General features: G+C 41.4%; 3 protein-coding genes across 6 annotated transcripts; 1 reads left to right on the forward strand and 2 right to left on the reverse strand.

Moving 5' to 3' along the window:
* Window positions 1-15: 15 nt before the first annotated feature.
* On the reverse strand, window positions 16-2,216 carry LOC112888243. Of its 3 annotated transcripts, none has more exons than XM_025954548.1 (3): window positions 2,004-2,216; window positions 1,464-1,745; window positions 16-585 (listed from the first exon to the last, which is right to left on the reverse strand). In XM_025954548.1, the coding sequence occupies exons 1-3, from the start codon at window positions 2,068-2,070 to the stop codon at window positions 257-259; spliced, it is 678 nt and encodes a 225-aa protein (XP_025810333.1). In that variant the 5' UTR covers window positions 2,071-2,216; the 3' UTR covers window positions 16-256. The 3 variants fall into 3 exon arrangements, with proteins under 3 accessions (XP_025810333.1, XP_025810334.1, XP_025810335.1); XM_025954549.1 differs by lacking the exon at window positions 2,004-2,216 and adding an exon at window positions 1,888-1,951; XM_025954550.1 differs by lacking the exon at window positions 2,004-2,216 and adding an exon at window positions 1,888-1,931 and having other exon boundaries at window positions 1,464-1,821.
* A 144-nt stretch (window positions 2,217-2,360) lies between these two features.
* LOC112888216 (clustered mitochondria protein) lies at window positions 2,361-15,645 on the reverse strand. 2 transcript variants are annotated; one of them, XM_025954547.1, is made up of 29 exons: window positions 15,442-15,642; window positions 14,915-15,147; window positions 14,337-14,398; window positions 14,063-14,252; window positions 13,853-13,984; window positions 13,538-13,694; window positions 12,606-12,799; window positions 12,419-12,520; window positions 11,854-11,989; window positions 11,642-11,770; window positions 10,076-10,436; window positions 9,793-9,897; window positions 9,042-9,160; window positions 8,598-8,706; window positions 8,413-8,502; window positions 7,731-7,865; window positions 7,485-7,655; window positions 7,321-7,407; window positions 6,772-6,903; window positions 6,496-6,645; window positions 6,351-6,419; window positions 6,025-6,183; window positions 5,865-5,921; window positions 5,748-5,788; window positions 5,282-5,401; window positions 4,536-4,845; window positions 4,352-4,459; window positions 3,318-3,383; window positions 2,361-3,074 (listed from the first exon to the last, which is right to left on the reverse strand). In XM_025954547.1, exons 2-29 carry the CDS (start codon window positions 15,138-15,140, stop codon window positions 2,604-2,606), a joined length of 4,188 nt encoding a protein of 1,395 aa, XP_025810332.1. In that variant the 5' UTR covers window positions 15,141-15,147; window positions 15,442-15,642; the 3' UTR covers window positions 2,361-2,603. The 2 variants fall into 2 exon arrangements, with proteins under 2 accessions (XP_025810332.1, XP_025810331.1); XM_025954546.1 differs by having other exon boundaries at window positions 2,604-3,074; window positions 14,337-14,401; window positions 15,442-15,645.
* Window positions 15,646-17,698: 2,053 nt separating this feature from the next.
* Window positions 17,699-20,386, forward strand: LOC112890742. Its single transcript, XM_025957595.1, has 7 exons — window positions 17,699-18,162; window positions 18,441-18,614; window positions 18,743-18,835; window positions 18,948-19,016; window positions 19,279-19,485; window positions 19,724-19,849; window positions 19,967-20,386. The coding sequence occupies exons 1-7, from the start codon at window positions 17,917-17,919 to the stop codon at window positions 20,117-20,119; spliced, it is 1,068 nt and encodes a 355-aa protein (XP_025813380.1). The 5' UTR covers window positions 17,699-17,916; the 3' UTR covers window positions 20,120-20,386.
* The last annotated feature ends 17 nt before the right edge of the window (window positions 20,387-20,403 follow it).

Below are 20,403 nucleotides of genomic sequence, written 5' to 3' on the forward strand. Positions count from 1 at the left end.
ACAACAGCCATTCCGTTATCATCCAACCGTTCAGGACGTTACCATTTAGAATTTCAAAGTCAAGATTACATCGGTTTTAAATAAAAAAAAGATTACATTAGAATACAACACGCGGTGTACAACTGTAGACAATCTCAGAAACAACAGATAGTGCACATGTGCAACATAAGAAAATACACACCATGACGGCACTAACCAAACATCACGCTCTGCTCATCACTACGATTTCAAAACTCTCATACAATCGCAGTAAATGCTATTTTGGCAAGGAATTAATGAATTTAACAATAAGATCTACCTTCTGGGCATCGAAAGCAGGGCCCACCATTCGGAAGTGCCCAGCTCCTTCCATCAAGTGTGTATCAACCCGTCCAGCTGCAGATTTGAGCTTGTTTTGCAACTGTTTCACGCTTGTGAATCCGTCTTTGGTTCCCATGATGAATAGCTTTGGCTTTTGAGACTTGAGTATAGCATCATGATGCCTGCCGAATAGAACTGAGGCCATACGACCAAATGGGTACCCGATACTAACATAACCAATCACCTCGTCAACTTTATCAACTGCAGACCCTGCAATTGCTGCCCCTGCATCAATAAATTACGGTTAGATACATGCCCAAACACAGTGTAATAGCCGCATCAATGATTTGAATACTCCATCTTGATCCTTGTATGCAAACTAAAAACTATCTCACTGATCTCTGTGCAGTGCTTCAGTCACATTCGCGGCGCACAGGATTGACATAAATAAATATTGACAGAGGCTTAAGAAACCTGTATTTGGCACAAGTCAGTTAATGGATTTTCTAGGAAAGGGCAGGCATTTCATTAAGATAGCAAATGGAAACAAGTGACTGAGAGGTTACAGTAACTTGTTCACCACTCCCGTAGTCGATCCAGCTAAATAAACTGATTTAAAGCTCACACTTCCTTAATCTAAACTATCAGTTAGAGAGTGAGCACAGCATTACCAAGACAGTAAAATAGACCACATACCTCTGAGGTCAGAAACTATCTTTCGTCTACAAGAAAGCAGATCTAGTGGCAACCACTACTTAGACATTCAACTACAATTTCTACAAGGAGAATTTGCTGACAAATAGAGTAGGTTGCCACTATTCTTTTCATTAAGGATAGCTGACAGAGTTTCAGACCCCCAACTAAAATTAAATGAAGAATCAATGCCTATCTGCTAATTCCAGGTTCATGTTTGGAGTATACTGACTGAAACACAGAAGTCTCATCAGGGCAAACGTTTGAGGTTCAATTTTAGTGCAGCACATTCAATCCAAACTAGTATAAAGTGAATTGTCATTTGCACATTCCATTTGACCAAACACAGCTTCAGTAGAGCTGAAACTGTTTGGTCAATTCGACTGATTACCCCTTCCCTGAACTGAAAATGAAAAGGTACGGATCGCGATAAGGTTTCGCCTTGGGGAGAACTCGCGGAGTGGACCTACCAGCGGAGGATCCGACGAGGAGGATGCCGCGCGGCTTGATGTTCTCGGCGACCCACCGGCAGACGGCGGCGACGTCCCCGACCTCGGTGGAGCCCGTGAGCGAGGCCCGCCCCGTGGACCGCCCTGCCCCGCGCATGTCGAAGGTGACGGCGGTGTACCCCCGCCGCGCGACGCCCTCCGCCATCCCCCGCAGCAGGCCCTGCACGCCGCCGAGGATGGTGTAGGGGTGCACCATCACCACGGCCACGTCCCCCGCCGCCTCGGGCTCCTCTCTCTTCTTGTCTGCGTAGAGTTCCATTCGAGTTTGAGCAATTGAGCCTTCAGCAGATGTTCCTTCAGCAAACCCAACTGCAACTCTCTATAGGCCACAAATTCAGTCACTATAGGGTGAGTACCCTGTTAAATAGTAACAAGCTGGATCTACTGTTTATCTTCTTCCTCTCGTCTCGTCTCATCCATTCTCTATCGTGAACGCGCTTAACTCCGACGCCATGCTCCACCGCCGCCATGCCTGCCACCACCAGCCTCCTCCGCACTAACCTTTCTCTGCAGTGTGCGGTGTGCCCTCGCCCCGTCCCTGGCCCACCACCGTTCCTCCACCGCCCATGACCGGTGTCGCCAACGAACGCCTCGCCCTCCGCCGCCTTGCGTGCCTCCCCCGATTCCATTTTAAAGCTCGGAACAGACCAAAGGCAAACCCACCACTACAAGCGCGTCGCCTGAAATGCCTCCAAAATTCAGGCGACTGTAAAATAGAGCTGGCGGCTAAATATTAGTTTTATTTCACTAAGAGCTGGAATTGCACAAGCACAGTCAGTACAAACCAGCAAGTTCAATGACAAATTTGATTAAAAATTGGAGTAAAAAACCTTGCACAGAAGGTTAATCCTTGGTACGGAGTATGTATCGACTAAAAATTTATTAGTTGCACTGATTAGCCATTACATCAGTAGTCTATCAATGTCGAAACAATTGTATTCTTCCTCGTAATGATTATTGAAGCCTCCTAGGAACCCCGCCAAAAATAAATAAACTCACTCTTGGCCACCATGTGGACGTGACAATCCCTATGGAAGTAAAAACCGAAATCACCCTAGAAGCCCAACAAAACTGTTACAGAAAAAAGAACATCTCTAGCCCCTACGACTTCTGCTTTGACTTCTGCTTCTTCGACTCCAATGTCGTTCCCAATCCGACCGGCGTGTTGCCAGTTGACTTGACAGATGGCCCGTTGGTATCTGCGGCCTTCCCTTCCGAAGCATTTCCGTTTTGAGCAGGTCCATTCGTCGCCTGCCCTTCAGATACTGATTGCTGAGCGTTCGCAGTGGCAGAGGTGGAAGACACTGCAGCAGCTGAGTTGATAATTTTGAGAATTTGAGCTAGTTCATCAGATGCATTGTTTGCACCAGGCCCACTGCGCACATTAAGCCCTCTAGCAGCAGCTTTCTTCCGAGCTTCTGCGGTTGCTCGAGCAGCTCGCTCATCAACTCCTCTAAGTCGAGGTACACCTTCTCCCACAACCGCGGCGTTAAGTGACCTGTTGACATTTGCTGATCCATCACCTGATTGGATCGCAGCAGCCTTCATAGCTTGTAAAAATGCAGGATTTGCCTGCAGAAGCAAAATGCAAGAATTCAATGCCACAATAAATCAAAATATCGGATATGATATCTGCATCCAGTAACACTAAAAACCCTTGTGAAACGAGATAATATACAAAAATTAGAAGTAGCATACATGCATGGTAAAACAATACTAACCTAACAGTCCAAGTTCTCTAAGGCAAACGGATCAAGGCATTAAAGCCGGACGAATATCAACTGGCACAGAAGGAATGTTGAAATTTGAGCTTACCTTCAAGAAATTAATAGCATTTTCAGATGCATTGGTTCCCTGGCCCTTTTGCTTCTGGGCATTAACCTGTGCAAATATACATAAAAATATTGGTCATGCAAGAATATCAAAGGTATACAGAACATAAGACAAAAAAACAATGCATTTTTTTTCTGGAAAGATTTTGCAGTACCGGTAAAATTTCTCGGTGGTGACTGCAAATCTTATATAACTAAGCCTAGATGGTTAATAAAGTGTATTCAGTGTCTGTAAACTTCAGTTTTCCTGAAACAGCTGGGGAAAAAATCCCAAATACTGCAGTACCAGTAACACAAATGCACCGAGGTTCCTAAGAGGAAAACTCACAGGTAACAACACCTTTCACGAGCAGTAGTCATAAAACAAGCCAACAGAAAATCACCAGTAAACAACCCACAGCAACTAAAATGTACATGCACTGAAATCAAGCAAGACGCACTGAAATCGCCGTTGGCAAGCCTCACTCGCTCCCTCCGCAGCCCACATCTTGAGCCACTTGGAACTCCGACACACACGCAACTTCTCACCATGTCCCGACACAACCGCTGCCAGATGTGACACTTCTAGGCTTAGGGTTATCGGGTCTGGAGTGCTAAAAGTTGTGAGGTGCGACAGTGAGCTATTGGTGTGGGGTGGGCTGAGGTGAAGCGGAGCTTGGGTTTTCAAGGGTGAAAACTTTTAGCTGGTGAGGGTGATGGTCCATGATGGGCCAAGGTAGCGATAGAATCAGAATAAGCTGTGGCTGTCTCAGTACTTGGGATACCAAACTCCAAACAGAACAGAACATGGAACCAACAAATCACCGAACAACGAGAAAGCTGATAAGTTCAGTGGCTGGCTTGGTTCAGTTGTTCTGTGTCAAATGTAATTATGCCCAACCCTCAACATCACACATACACTAAACAATTCAGCCAAAATCACAATCTATCGTTCTCGTAAAGATAATCTGCAATAAATCCGTTGCAATATTCTAAAAAGTAGATTGCTGGGTAATCATACAATTCCAGAAACTATACCTGCTCTTCTCGATGCTTAAATGTATTCAACCAATTTTCTGAGTCCTTAGTCCGCGAGTCATTTTCCCCTAATTGTTTTGCCAGTATATCATATGTCTTCTTTTCATGCTGTCATAAAAACCCAAAATGTTAGATTGACAGTTTCTAATAATAATTCTTGCCAATGTTTTATATCAGAATTAACCTGAATTGAAAGCTTGTATAAGCTCATACAGCTGAATGCAATGGCAAGAGCATGATAGCAAACGGCCGTTTGAACATGATCAGGACCAAGAAGTCGCTCATTCTTCATAAGTGCTTCTTGAAGATACCTAAGAGCAGTGTTCATATTACTGGCATCCTGATACATCATTGCGACATTTATGAGGGTTGCTGCAACATCCGGGTGATCAGGACCTGACGCCAAACTGAGAAGCAGCAGTGTGCGGGACATGTGTCGTAGTGCGAGTTCAGTTTGGTTGAGCCCATGATAGAATAAAGCCATGTTACCGTAACTGCAAAATAAAGCAAAAGATATAGGTAAAAAGATAGGACTTTCCCGATAAAAGACAGTAAAATGCATGTGAGAAATCAAAGAACAAATAAAATTATATTTTTGTTTAATCAACATTAAAAATATAACATCGAATACATACACTAACACTAATAAGAAGCTGAAAAATATTCAACGACTTAATATCTGATATGACCTACTAGCCCAGAAGCTAATCTGCACATTCAAATTTTCTAGCAGATGTCCATTTTTCAGAACAAACTTGATAGAAAATTTTAGATGAAACTTCAATTGTTTCTTCACAATTGAGTATAAATGATTGGATTTAGCATTCGCTGCAAGTTTTCCAAAGACAACATCAAGTTCATGTGAGATCGAAAGACAATATCAAAATCTAGAGGCAATAAAGTTAAAAAGAATTCAAAAGCAGCACATGCCTGTGGGCTGTGTCCGGATGATCAAGACCAAGGCATCGCTCGTTTATGATGAGTTCTCTATGTTGCTGCACAATTGCTCCAGCTGTATCACCAGCATGGTACAAAACCATAGCAAGGTACCTATGACAAAACGAGAACAAAGTTTTAGGGTTTGAATATTAATGTACATGAAGATACGAGCAAATCGCGGTAACTGCTCCAGTCCTGAACATATTTTACATGCCATTTTAATTAAACATGTATTGAACATCATATCCCTGATGTAACGGTCCTCTTACATACATGCACATAGCATTTCATATAGGTGAAAATAGTATTCATGTACACACTATAGTGAAATATAGCACGATCTACAAAACGCAGTATGCAGCGTAACATATCCATAAGATAGTTGACATTCTAGTAATGTGTGCCTGATGAAACAACACCAATACAATAGTCATGTATCAAGAAGTTAGCACATTACCTGCAACAGTTTGCAGCATCCTTGTGCATGGGACCAGTTATCTGTAATTTCAAAGGTCAAGTAAATACTGGATGTTCTGCAAACAGATCATGTCATATAAATAGCTTATGTGTGTACCTGTTGAAGCAGTGAGAAGGCTTCAGAAAACAATGCATAGGCTTCATTCAGGGTACCCTGAAATGCTCAAATGAATTAATAACAATTCCACAGATGATGAGTAAACAATAACCACCAAAGGTCAATTTTGGCTAAAATCTCAAAACCACAACAGGTATACCTCAGCCATCCTGACTTTCCCTGCTTCCATAAGGTTCTTTGCATCTGTACAAGTTGGAACTGAATGCTTGACAACTGGTTGGAGATTTAATATATCTAAGGCTTCAAATGGAGTTGAAGCATCCAGATTGTATTTGCGGGCTGCAATAGTTATCCCTACCTGTTAAATGTAGAGTGACAGAAATTAGTGAATGCACAAACAGTGACATGTGATAGTCTGCCTTCTACATGCAGGTCACCATGAATGCCCAAACTACTTCAATTTGTCGGCTAGTAGAATAATTATGCTACAAACAGAAGTACCATGCAAGGCAGAATGGTACTAACCTTTTGGCAAAGATTGCGGAGAACAGATACCCTTTTGGCTGAAAGCCTTGCATCATCTGGCACTTCGAACTAAAGAAATGAAAACCAAAGCCATTAGTGTGTTCTTGAAATAGAAAAGTTTTAAGACCTGAAAGAAATGAAATACCTGATATTTAGATTTTGCGAATTCCTTAATACTAGACCAAATTCCATCAGATGTTAGATGGGAATATGTTGATAAGCCCTTTCTTGAAGCAGCAGTATTGTTTAGTTTCTGGCCCTTCGTAGACTTTTGGGTTTGGCTACTTTCATGACCCTGAAAATAAAGTATAAAATTATGAAGCTTTACAATTACAATACGAGCAAAAACACAAAAACATATCTGCCAATGATATATCAAAATTCAACAGTAGAGTTTGCTGCCATGCTTGGGATTGCATACCTTCTGAGTTTTTGACTGGGCATTGCCATGGCTTCCCTTAGTGGAAGCACCCGAAACTTTCCCAACAAAGCAGTTCAAGAAATGAGCAATAGCTGGTCCAATATCATGATCCGGGCTTTGCCTCAATATTTCCTTGAGTGACAGAAAAATAATCAGGTTAGCACAATGATGGGAACTGAATGGACTGGTACATGAATAACTATTTCATAACACAATGATATGAACTGAATGAATTGGTACAACAATTGAATGCATCTTGCGTCCTGCACTAAAACTGTGCAGAAATAATAATCATTCATGTTACAGGATGAAGACCCCATTACTTTGAAGTATGGCAGTCAGAAAACAACACATTTTATTATAATGTTACACACTCCTAGGTTTACAAAAAAATGTGGTCCCAATCCATACTCTCTACCTTATTTTCTACAGATTGTAACCACATTTTAGCTTTCATATAACACACGAGAGAACCTTGTCATGCAACTGACAAGTCCCACCATAAAGAAACAAACTCAGAAGCTAGTATGACCGAGAAAGATATACTACCTTGATCACATGCTTTGCAGACCTAACTATTATCTCGGCAGAAAACAAATCCCATAAATGTGGTAAATGTTTGATCATGCCTGCAATCTGAGACAAGAATTGTATTATGAACAGAATAGATGAAATATAATGTCAATTTCAGCTGGATCAGCTTGGAGACTCACTTTGCCCAGGTACCTAACATTTATCCCATGAAGATGCAGTGCATCGGTTAAAGTTTGTCCATCCATAGGGGAGATATCAAGGGAGCAAAGATCCTGAACAAACTTTGGGATCACCATTTCCAAAAGATATGTACCAGCCCGTTTTACCAACTCTTCATCTGCAGCAATTTCCTAATAATAGCAAACAGTTGAATGTTATCAAATTGGTACATGGATATTTTACAAAGAGTAGATTTGAAGACTAACCTCTGGACTGCCAGCAAGCTTGTACTCTGTAAACACATTAGGATTGAAAAGGATCTCGGCATTTGAGTTGCTGTTTTCCTCAAGTGTAGGAGCAGAGCTTTCTTCAGACTTGTCATCTCCTTCAACAGAGGAAGCCTGAAATGAAGGGAAGAAATTTCCAGCTTACAAATGGGAAAAGGTAACCTGTTTTATTCAACCTTATTATCTTGTTAGTCGCTTCGGCCTATGTGTGCACAAACTAATCAAATAATCATGAGGGGTAAAAATGCAACAGTAATTTGTAATACATGACTACATAAATGATATTTAAGTAATTATGATCATGCGTGCAAAACTTTGTGTGTGTGTGTGGGGGGGGGGGGGGGCATAGGAATGCCACCAATTAAAAACTCGGTCCTCAGGGGGCAAGCCGCCCCCCGAGCATTGTATAAGAGGTCTCTCACGCAGACCGAGAAAACCCACGAACCCCTGCCCTTACACGGGGGCGTCAAATTCAAAATCATTTAGATAATTATGACCATGCATGCAAAACTGGGGGACATATGAATGCCACAAAATAAGATAAATTCAACAATTTTGCGTTATTGGAGTGGCATAGTCAGAACTAAAAGGTCAGTAGCTTATTTAAGTATAACGCTTCTGAGCAAACAGCAAAAACACCGAGCTTGATATCAGCACAAACCTTAGCATCAGAAGTACTCGCAACTTGGTCATTGGATTCTTCCGAAGCATCTGGAACTTTCTGCCTAGTGGCTTGTTTGGTCGATTCAGCCTGCGCAAATATAAATAAAATACAATTATAATTTCCACAAATGAAACCATGCAACAGCTTGACAATAAGGTTAAAAGAGTATGTGATGAGCTGACCTCAACAAATGAGGCTACAAGTTCAGGTCTCAACACGCAGAAGCGGTGCTCTAGTCCCATGTAGTTAGAGTCTCGCGGGGTCACTCTCATCAAATCTAAAATGTAATGCCTACATGAATAGAGAAATCCAAACAATTGTGATAAATATATTGATAGGACTATAGGAGTACAAGGGCTCAGGCTATTAGTGTAAAAGGAAAAATGATAGCTCACAAGAAAAGCAAAAACATAGAAACCGTATTTGGGAATGTTTGCAGTTCATGTAATGTTTACAGGACTGCCAGAACCCAGGAACACAGTTAAACATGCTCCTTGCATTGGTACAAAATTGTAAGACTACTTACAAGTGCTGAGTGTTTCAAGCATTGAGAACCAAAATGTAACAAGTGCTATCGTTGCTTATTTAAACAGAGACCAGTGTTTTGACTTCAAAAATAAAATTACCTGTCGTCACTACCAACAATGCCCTTACATTCGACTGTAGCAGCTAACTTTACAGGATTGCCGGAGCCATCTAAAACCACATGTTCTTTCAAATGGAGCCGCTTTGCAGCCTCGACCACCTAAAGCAGCAATAGCCAAATTAGAATTAAGTTGCTCTGAAGGACAAGGACGATAAAAAAGCTAACTAAGTATTAGCGTAAGTTTGGGTTAAAAAAAATGTTGAATGAAATAACTAATGCCACAAGCTGAGTTTACTGGCACACAGCATAGAATACAAATGTGACGTATCATAACAGATAGCTTAAGTTCATCACTGAAAGTCTGCCACAAATACATTCAGAATCAAGTGTGATCACTGGAATTTTCTAATACTCGCTAATGAAATTCTAGTAAAGACCTTCAACAGAAATTCAGACAAAACCTAAAGTGTAAAGACTCCAAACCTAGATAGAAATATCCGTCTACCCATGCATCACGTGTGCATCAACGACAATTTTGAAACATGCAAATAGTAATTCAGTAAGCAATATAACATATATTTGAGCTGCACTGCCGATACTTAAGTAAACCAATAAACCAACTCTTATCAATAATCAGAATACTTGTCATTGCAGCATTACTTAACATATATTTGAACTGGAATAGATATCTCACACTAGAAAAAACTATTGAGTCCCCTAGTAAAGAAAATAAGAATGACTTCAGCCTTATCTCAACCAAGAAAAAATTTCCACTCTTGTATTAAACTAACCTTTGAATGGAAAGGTTCATTCCAAGATATCTTCTTGCCATTATCAACAGAACCATACAAAAGGGAATCGGACTTGTCTCCTTGAAGAATACCAGGAATAATACTCTACAAGTCCAGAATAATTGGGAAAGAAACATTAGTACCAGCTTAGCTACCATTTATGGCATCTTAAAATAAATACATTAAAATGTTACCAGCGAAAGAACAAATGACAGAATCCATGATCAAAGCAGCAAAATATTCTAAAACTGCTATATACCAGAAAAATGTTTACTACACAAACCTGAGCTACAACCCTGTGACCTCTATAATCAATTATTGCCATGGCAAGATTGTAAAGGCCAGAAATATCAGCTTCTTGATAAGCCTTAGTTCCTTTTAAGTCATTGTTTGCAGAAGCATAGGTCGCCTGCTCACTATCTGCAATTTGTGCCTCTGCAGATGCATCCAAACTATTGTCTGAAACGCTGTTGGATACTTCCGTGGTTTCAGCATGGTTCATATCACACTTACGCTCCACACCCGAGGAAGTAACTTTTGTGCTTCTGCTGGATCCATTTTGGCAGTCTGGCTTCCGGTCCTTTGGAATATGTTCGTAGTCAGAATCAACAGCAAAACTGAAGAAAATGTTGTTGTGAACATACCTGAAACATTCAAAAAAACAGGGGTAAGATGGAAATGAAAGTAAAACAATCTTATCAAGTAACTCAAATAAGAGCTGATCAGGCATATATAGTAAAACAATCTTATCAAGTAACTCAAATAAGAGTTGATCAGGCATATATACATCGGAACAAGGTGGTAATGGTTTTGTTCCCACCGCAATCCATGTTATCATCATCGTAAATGAAACAAGCTCAACATTACTGTGGTACCAAAATCCCATTGCAAAACATCTAAAATATTTAACGAAGCTAGAACAATAGCACAAATAACAATATACTCGGTGGTGTAAAGGAGACGTGGTAAAAAATGAACTTTGAATGGTAGTATGCACATGCCTCTCATGCCTTAAAAGGCAAAATAATAGAATAATGTATAGCATGAGAACTAAAAATAGTTTTAGCACCCATAAACTGAGAAATGGTTGAAAATAAAATCTAGGAACAATAGTCTGTCTTTAACTTAAAAAGAGAAGCACACTCGTTAAAAAGAAGTTGGTGACATTTGGATGTACTCTTAAATGACTTGCTGAAGAAAATAGTATGCTGAATTCAAATCAAACAGCCAAATTAAGTATCCATGATGTCCCTAGCTACATGTCTCTACTACTTCAACATTCCAGTTGGTGGTGATGGCGTGACTGCCACTGCCACACCCCTGCCCCTAAACCTCAGGTTACTTGCCCAATCTTTCCCCTGAGTCTAATTATTGGGAATTTCTTGTCTTATTTCATATGCATATAGCAGCAGGCAGTAGCAATCTATATGTTTTATCAGTTATTACATTATTCTCACATCTCACATTAACTACGTTAACAAATGAAATTGTTTAATTTGTTGTGCCGTCGCAAAGGGAACCCCATATAACTCTTTTCAAAGTAATGTTTGCCCAATTGCAAATCAACATTTTCCCAGAAACACTTGTTTTTGTCTGCCATTGAGCTCTTGGCAGAATAAACAGTTGGAGAATGTATCAGTATTTGGGATAAATCCAAAACCTCCGCACATCCAAACATCATGTATAAAAAAATATAATGCCAGCAACGGAACATACCCTTACTACTCCAATACAACAAATAACCTTTTGATGTCACTTGTCAGGCAGTCTGATTAAGGCAGAAAGCAGGTACATAGGTGCTATGAGAAATATTATGCTAATACAATTGCAGGGCATTATATTTACTCACATATGAAAACATTCAGGATCAGTTGGATTAATTGGGGGTATGCATCTATTAATGACACCAACTGCCCCTTTCACTGCAGCATCAACGAAATCACATGTTACTTTGTAGAGAGCTCTGCCACGCAATATCCTGCAATTGGCAAAAAAAATTGAGTAGCTACCGATATAAACCAGGCAATTCATAAATGGAAATAGTTACTATAACTAAAGAACCTTTCTTGAGGATTGCCATGAGGAAACTCCCGACAGGACTGCAATTCTTCATTCCAGTCTCTTTGCATGCCAATCAGTTCAGTGCCATACGATAACACCACAGACTCTTCAGCCCTGGCTGCATCCCTTCTATGCTCTGTTACACAAAAGGAATTTGGAGTGCCTTCAGATCTCATGCATACCAGATTACTAACAGTAAATATCAAGAAACATATATCAATCAATATCAAATTCATTAAAAAAGAAACTAGAAGGATAAGAGGTTCCATGAAAAAGCAGGGACGAGCTGAAAAGGAATCAGTACGGTAGCAATGCCTATGTAGTTTACGGCAGGCATTTAGCAACACACTGCTTGAACTTTTTGTATACTCTTAGCTGAAGCATGCCTAAGACTATCTGGCCAATTTCTTGCCACAGAATGTGAAAAGAAAAGGTAACCTTAGGCAAGAAGATATCACAGTTAAGCCATGCCAGCACCAAAGCACCAAAAGATATAGTATCAAATGGTTGTTTTAGAGTTGTAATTAATAACACGGTCAACAGGGAAATCCGCTGACAAAATTACCTGGCACAGGATGAGCACCTAACCAAGAAGTCACTGGAAGCAACGACTGAACATTCTCAAATGGATGAGCCGATGCTCTGCGATCCAATACTTCACGAAAACCTTCAAAAGATTTGTCCAATTGTCAGCAGGGACGTAGTGTAGTAGAACAACACCTTACGGAAAAAAATCTAGATTAATAGCAAACCTTTCTTAAACTTGGCACTGATTTTCTGTAGTAGGCCTACAAGAGTGCTGGCCTCCAGGCTTTGTTTTGTAGGTTTTGGGTCCAATATACTTCCATTGCTACAGTTCACGTAAAAAGATTTGGAGCTTCCTGTAATGCAGTATTTATTTCCTTCTAATGTGACAACATCAATATAAATGAGATCTCCATGCAGCCTGAGCAAACCATCAGCAAGTGTTAATTCCAAGAAAACCCCAGCTCGAGGGTGATAAGCTTACAACAATGTTATAGGCGTTCAGGTTTTAAGACCATTAGGCATATATACATCTATATTAGCAAGAAACAACTGCATCCTCAAATAAGGAATACACAGAACAAAATCCTACATTATCTAGAATCGCAACATCAAAGTTTAAAGAAAAAGAAGGAAAAGTGAAGCACTCTGGCCCAAATATAGGCAAAGCAATACAGCCTAAGGTACAATAAGAAACATTTAGCCTCACGCCCAGAGTTGGCCAAACTTAATATGCAGTATGTTTCATCCTTTGAGTTAATACAATTTTGAAGCACAGGCAGACAAGCTAAAGGTTGATTATACTTAAACTCATCAAGCACTCCAAGATTTATGGAAAACAGAAAGGATAGAACACTAAATTACTAGCTATAATCTTTTCATTGCAATGTAACCATTTTTTATACAAAATATAATTGTACTCTTTCCAGCATTCTACAAAAAGGCTTACCTTTTAGAACTTATATGTGGCTCGATAACAGCACAGTTACATTGAAAGTGAGAGGATCAGATCATATATTTACTGATTATAACTGAAATGGGGTAGTAAGTAGCCCTTGCATAAGGGCAATTACGAAACGTAGCTGACTGATTTTTATACAATGTGGCTAAAAAGATATTCAAGACTAACAATGACAACGATGCCAGAAGTCAGAATTACCTCCGGTAACTTGGTGGAGGATTGAAAGACGAAAAAACAATGCTTTCAACGCATTTTATTTCTGCTGGTGCAGATGCCAATAAATTAGTGAGAGCACCAGCACTATCCTCCATAAAATTTAAACCATCAAGCTCCTGAATAACAGTTTTCTCAGAACCTGCTCAGCAGGAGTAGAATCAAAGTCAACATCTACATCAGGTTTGTTTACAACTTGCATGCAAACCAAGAATTAGTAATAAACATTACAAGTGACAAACACCAAATATGGAAAATATAAGTAAACCTGCAGACCAAAAAACGTGGGAGCTGATGTACCTGCAGATTTTCCCTGAGCAGACTCCTGCTGCAGAGCTAAGGATGTGGAAAGAGAAACATGAAGACTTGAGAGAGATAGTAGCTCCCTAACACGTCGGAGATGCGACCTAATAGACCTCTCATCATATATTCCTGAAAGAAGATTTAATTCAGCTCCATGAAATCAACAGTGATGGAAAAATAGAGAGGAAACTGAAACATGTTACATACCAGCAACCATCTCCAATGAACAGCCACCAGAAGTTATATCTGCAATTTCAGATATTTCATTGTAGTCCTCTAACTGATGAGTTGAACCATCTTTAGAATGCAAGATCAAATCGTAGCATGTATAGAAGCAAGTTTCAGGAGCATCCAAGAGGAATTGTTTGACATCAATGACAGAATCTCCTGGGCTTAGCTGTAAATTATTAAATAGCATAACATGAAATACATTGAACTAGTAAAGAAATTAGAGGAACAAAGGACAATTTTTACACAGTACCTGCAACTCGAGCTTTTCACCGGATTGTGTCCTGACAGGAACGGGAAAAAGATGGAGTTCTCCTGCTTCAGACAACATGCTTCCTTGTTAAAGAAGCAACATATTTGCAGAAATTTTCCATTCCAAAAGCATGCAAGCAAGAAATTTAAAGCAAAAACAACACATACAAAATGCTAAAATTCAATAGATAAAAGTTCACACAATTCATCAACTGAAGTGTGTGATTAATGACTCTTAACAGTGATAGGCCAGAAAATTTTTAGGACATTATCTTAGTGTCAGATACTTCTTTCTACTATTTTCAATATTTATACATCCAGAATCATTAGTGTAGGCACAGCCATGTGAAGCATCGCAACAGCACAAAACACGACACTCATTTACCATAGCTCCAGTCCAAATCACATAATCGTTAAACCAAAAGTATTTGGGCCACCTGTAAAGCTGTACCCATTTAGTTTTACAACACAACTACTGTATGTCAGTACCCCCCCCCCAACACATACACACACACAACCCAAAAAAAACTATTGTATGTCAGTATCATCAGTGAATAAGTAAACAAGCCATGGCCTCACCTTCAGCTGGCTTTTTCACCGGCTGTGCAGCAACTGGCGCATCCCCGTCCGTTTTCTCGGCATCTGCCACACTGCTCTCCGCGGCAGGGGGGTCACTTACTTCCCCGTTCTCTGGATTAACCACTTCGGCGCCGTCAGTCACCGGCACCTCGGGCTCGGCCGAAACGGATTGACCCGCCCCCTGCGCCTTCCCCTTGTTCTTCCCACCCTTGGACTTCCCCGCCATATTCCTGCTGAAGCCAGAAACCAACACCAGCAAATCTAATGAGTCCAAAAAAAATACAATTTCCACCGCTGAACAAACACCGCGGCTCTCTAAAGCGCCCGGGGAACATCGCCAGCTCGACTAAACCCCCATCGGAACCAAGCCCCGGCCGAGCCCACGATCCGCAGCAGGATCAAAACCCTAAACCCTTCCCACCAATCGAGACCCCTCGGGCTCCGCGGGAATCCCGAACGGGACGGATTCGATCGAATTTGCATGCGAGGAAATCGGATTCGGGTGACCGGTGGGGAGCGAGAGTGACCTGCCGCCGCCGCCGCCGCCGCCGGCGCGGAAGCTTCGGCTCCGCGAAGATGAGAGGCGGCGCAAGGGCGAGGCGCTGAGGGAATGATTGGGCGAGGGGCTGTTTGGGTAAAGCGGGAGGAGGGAGGCTGCTGCCCTCGCCGGCCGCTCCTTTTATACGGGTGGGCGGACCTTCCTAATCCCCCCGTGGGCGCTGGTCTTTGGGGCTCTGGGTGAGGCGCGCTCGGGTCGCGTTGGTTGGTTTTCTTCTCTTTCTCTCTTTTTTTTCCTCGGAGCTGCGCACGCACGGCGCCACGGCGGTGATATTTCTGGCGTCCGGTGGACGATGGGCTTGTAGGGGTAATTTGGGTATAACTTGGAATTTGGGGGCCTGTTAGGGTTTGCCAAGGGTTTAGCGGCCGACGCAAATGACATGTAACTCTTGGCTTCTTATATGTTAGCGTACTTAATCTCTTGTCACACGTGAGCGCAATGTTTGTTTCTTGGCGTTGTTCGACATCATTTTTCAAGCTGAGAAATACAATCGTTATTTTTTTACATGACAGCAGAAGTGATAAAGAATCTTAAAATTTAGCCTAGATAATCTAAGATCCGAACCCTTTTAGATCTGGACTCTAATCTTATACAATTTTAAGGTAAAAATAATAAGAGTCAAATTGAGTTGTGAACTTACCAGATGACTTAGAACTTGTAGGTAAAACCTTTAATTTTAAAAAAGCATGCTCGAGTTTACGTATGACGAGGCTGATCTTTTAACAAATTATCTGGTTACCTTTCGTCTTTCTCCTCAATTGGAGTGGTGTCTTTACTCTAATATTTAGCAAATTTCAAGTAGTTTAAAGATATATTTAGTATTTAGTGTTCGGAAAATTAATAGCACGTTGTGGTTATACCTTTTAAATGCAAACTTTTCTGAAAAATGATGGACCTTAGGATATCATTGGTGTACTGCCACGTAAATTTTGATGCATAATGAAAAGGAACTTGTGCGGATAGGGAAAATATAAGAAGAGATAAATTGAGATGCTAAGAATAATAATGGATGGTGGATGTGAAGCGAACACTACCAGTGAATTGTTATGCCATGGTTGATTTCTGGAATCCAAAATAAACTCCGTTACTTGTCGTGCGTGGAGCCATAAGAAAATTGTGTTGTGCTCGTGTGATGTTTTTTTTGGCTGCAGTAGAATACGATCTTTAAATTACTATTCTTATAAATTTTAGGTGCACATATGGATGATGTAAATGCGTGTGTAGTGTAGGGCGTGTGAACATAGGTTACAGTTACACCCTAAAAAAGTTATCATAGTGTTCAGTGTCGCTACTCCATGGTGGCACAATAGAAATATTTTTAGCTTGGGAGTTACGATGCCAGAAAACTATGGTACTGAGTTTTATCCTCTATTACTTTTATTTGAAAAAATAGGTACTTGATTTGAGGTATCATGCCATCCTAAATGTGCTGATTTTAGAATCTACCTACTACGTAATATTGATAATTTGACCACCTCTTGTTTCTCCACCACCATTTTAGATTGCATTTTATTCTTTGAGGGAAAAAGGCAGGCGAATAGGGTTCCTTAACACGTAGCTCTATTAATATTTTTTTGACTCCACGATATAACCTAGATGGACAATTCCATCTATTTAACTAGATAAAATTATATGCTTCATAGCAAAATTGACTAATATGTTTAGACCATCGATACCGTACTTATATATTTATTTTCAAATGAAATGTTTAAACTTAGCAAATCTATCGCATTTTCTTCTTGGATTCAGGCATTCAACATACTTTTGCTTTCTTGGAAAAAAATATTTAATGTTGGAAAGCTACCACGGAGTCTGGACGTGCATCTCTAATCGCGTGGGCTGGTGTGCTGTACTCCCTCCATCCTTAAAAATACAACTCTCACTTCTCGAAGAGTCGAACAATTCTAAGTTTGATAAAATTTATAAAAGATACTAATATTTGTGTCTTCAAATAGATTTGATATTGAAAAATAGATTTCATAATTAATTTAATAATATTTTGTAACATAAATATTAATACTGTTTTGCATAAATTTGATCAAATTTTAAATTATTTAACTCCTCGAGTTGCATTTTTTAGAACGGAGCTAGTATTACTGTGCGCAGCTGTACGATAGCGTCTGTTCATCGCGGGTGCGACTAACGGAACCGCTGTACAGTCCCACCGCGTCGCGCGTGTGCGCGGTAAATAGACATCCCGCGGCTGCACCCCGCCGGATCTCATCCAAACCGGTGGCGTGAGCACCCGGTTTGCCGTTCCGGCCCCGACTCTCCCTCTCCGATCCGTTACTTGACGCATCGTTCCTCGGTTCCTCCCCGCTCCAGTCCACACTAATCAGCGCCGCTGCTGTGCCGCGCGGGTGCCGGATCCCCCTCCTCGCATTTCCATGCTGTAGCGATTTCAACTCGCCTCTCCCGCCCCGCGCCGCGCAGTCGCAGCCCCATGGACCTACCCGTCGTGGATCTCGCGCCGTTCCTCGGGGCCGCCGCCGGCGGGGAGGAGGAGGAGGAGGTGCGCGCGCTGTGCGCGACGGTGAGCGCCAGCCTGCGGGACACGGGGGCGCTGCTGGTGAAGGATCCGCGCTGCTCCGCCGCCGACAACGATCGTTTCCTCGACGTCGTCGAGCGCTACTTCGCCCGATCCGCGGAGGCCAAGCGCCTCCAGGAACGGCCCCACCTCCACTACCAGGTGCTCCTTCCTACTGTTGCTTCTCTGTAGCCTAGGCAGACTCTGCATTCGGTTTGATGCGGATCGGAGGGGCGAAGGTTTGGGAATTCGGAAGGTTCTGAACCGTAAATTATCCCCTTTGGCAAGGATCGTCACTGCCTGTGGTGAATCAAGACCACCAGTTGTGATCTCCGTGACTGCGATCCGTCCTACGACCTTATTAATCCATCCTAAAATTTTGCTCAATGTATGTGGTGAAAACTGAAAAAAAAAACTGATTTGTCCCTATTCCTGATAAGGTTGGTGTGACACCAGAAGGGGTGGAGGTTCCTCGCAGCTTGGTCGACAAGGACATGCAGGAGAAGATTAGGAGTATGCCCGAGGAGTTTCAGCCAGCCACCCCTAAAGGGCCAGACCCCAAATGGCGGTACATGTGGAGAGTTGGTCCTCGCCCTGCAAATACCCGTTTTAAGGTCATGATTCCTTTGTGATCTTTTCTGTGTGCTGTCAAAGTCTAGAAATTGGCATACCCCATGTATCGTGGATGGTCAACTGGTAATTTGGTTATTCTGGTTACTGAACTGCAAGTATCCTTGTTTAGGAGCTGAACTCTGAACCAGTTATCCCTGATGGATTGCCAGAGTGGAAAGAGACAATGGATTCCTGGGGTTCTAAAATGATTTCTGCAATTGAGGTACATATATGCTTATCAACTTGTTCTGAATAAATCTATGTTTTCTGCATTCTATGCACACTGTACGGTGCCGCTGTATCATACATAGTTGTGTGTCATATGGTTTTTGTAGGTCGTTGCTGAGATGGCTGCAATTGGGTTCGGCTTGCCAAAGGATGCATTTACTTCTTTGATGAAGGAGGTACTATTCTACTTTAATTCTCTGCACTTTCTAATTCTGTTGTGATTTGTAAATCTACTTGAACTGCACGCTCTTAAAAAACGCCAAGTCCCTTCATTGTGTTTACCTAGGAACTTGAAACTACCTTGGGTTCTAAGGTTTAGTGTCTACTCCATATTCCCCTCAAAATTTTGCAGTATGGGATTCAAGTTCTTCAATAATCTTATATTCAAGTTCTTCAATAATCTGATTGCTATTGCTCAATTATTCTTGTGGACACTAGGGACCACACCTTCTCGCACCAACTGGAAGTGATCTGGAGCGTCATGGTTCTGAGGGCACTGTTTTCGCTGGGTTCCATTATGATCTTAATTTCCTGACGATACATGGTCGAAGTAGATTTCCAGGCCTGAACATCTGGTTAAGGAATGGTAAAAAGATGGAGGTGAAGGTCCCTGTTGGTTGCCTCCTCATTCAATCGGGGAAGCAGGTTAGTCTTGCCTTTTAATTAACTTGGCTTCTTGAATTGTTTGGGTTTCAACCTTTTCAGTTTGGTCGTATCATATTTGTTTTGTTCTACCTTATGAGCACCTGTTTCTGTAGTCCATGATGTTAGCAGCATAGAAATTAATTGGGGCTTATTTCTGGAATCTTTGATGTGGCTTTGAAATAAAGAAAAGAATTAACATACTACTCTTCCCTGATTAGATTTGTTTCTTTCTGCACAGCTGGAATGGCTCACTGGTGGTGAGTGTTTGGCTGGAATGCACGAGGTGGTGGTGACGAAGAGAACATTAGAGGCCATAGCATTAGCGAAGGAGCAAAATAGAAGCTTGTGGCGGGTTTCTTCAACAGTAAGTTCCATTTACCCCCATACCATGTTAGTTTGATCAAGGGCTTTGTGACATCATGTCGAACCCTATGTGTTTGACATTTCATCGACTAACGTGTTGTCTGTTTCTGTAAAACAGCTGTTCTCTCACATTGCTTCAGATGCAATTCTTAAGCCGTTGGGCCACTTTGCTGAAACACCCAATGCCAACTCATATCCCCCAATATGTGCTGGGGATTATGTTGAACAGGAGCTTTCAGTGATTAACCTGAAAGGAAAGGATGGGTTATAGGTCCTGTGCAGCGGACAAGCCTGGATATCTTATGACTGACAGATATCAGAATGGAAAATTAAATTGTCCATGCTGACATTTGTGTCTTCGTTTCCAAATGCTGCTATACAGCTATACTGAGGGTGTGCTTCTGTTGTTCCGAATACACCCTGTTATGTCAGTGCAAACTATGCTTGACCATTCCTCTTGATAAGATGGTGAATACCATATTCTGTACCGTACTGATATTACTTGTGAAAAATGAAGAAAACAAATTTTTAACTTGCACATGAAGTGTGCCAGTG

Source organism: Panicum hallii, chromosome 1 (assembly GCF_002211085.1).
Source record: "Panicum hallii strain FIL2 chromosome 1, PHallii_v3.1, whole genome shotgun sequence".
In the NCBI taxonomy this organism is placed as follows: domain Eukaryota; kingdom Viridiplantae; phylum Streptophyta; class Magnoliopsida; order Poales; family Poaceae; genus Panicum; species Panicum hallii.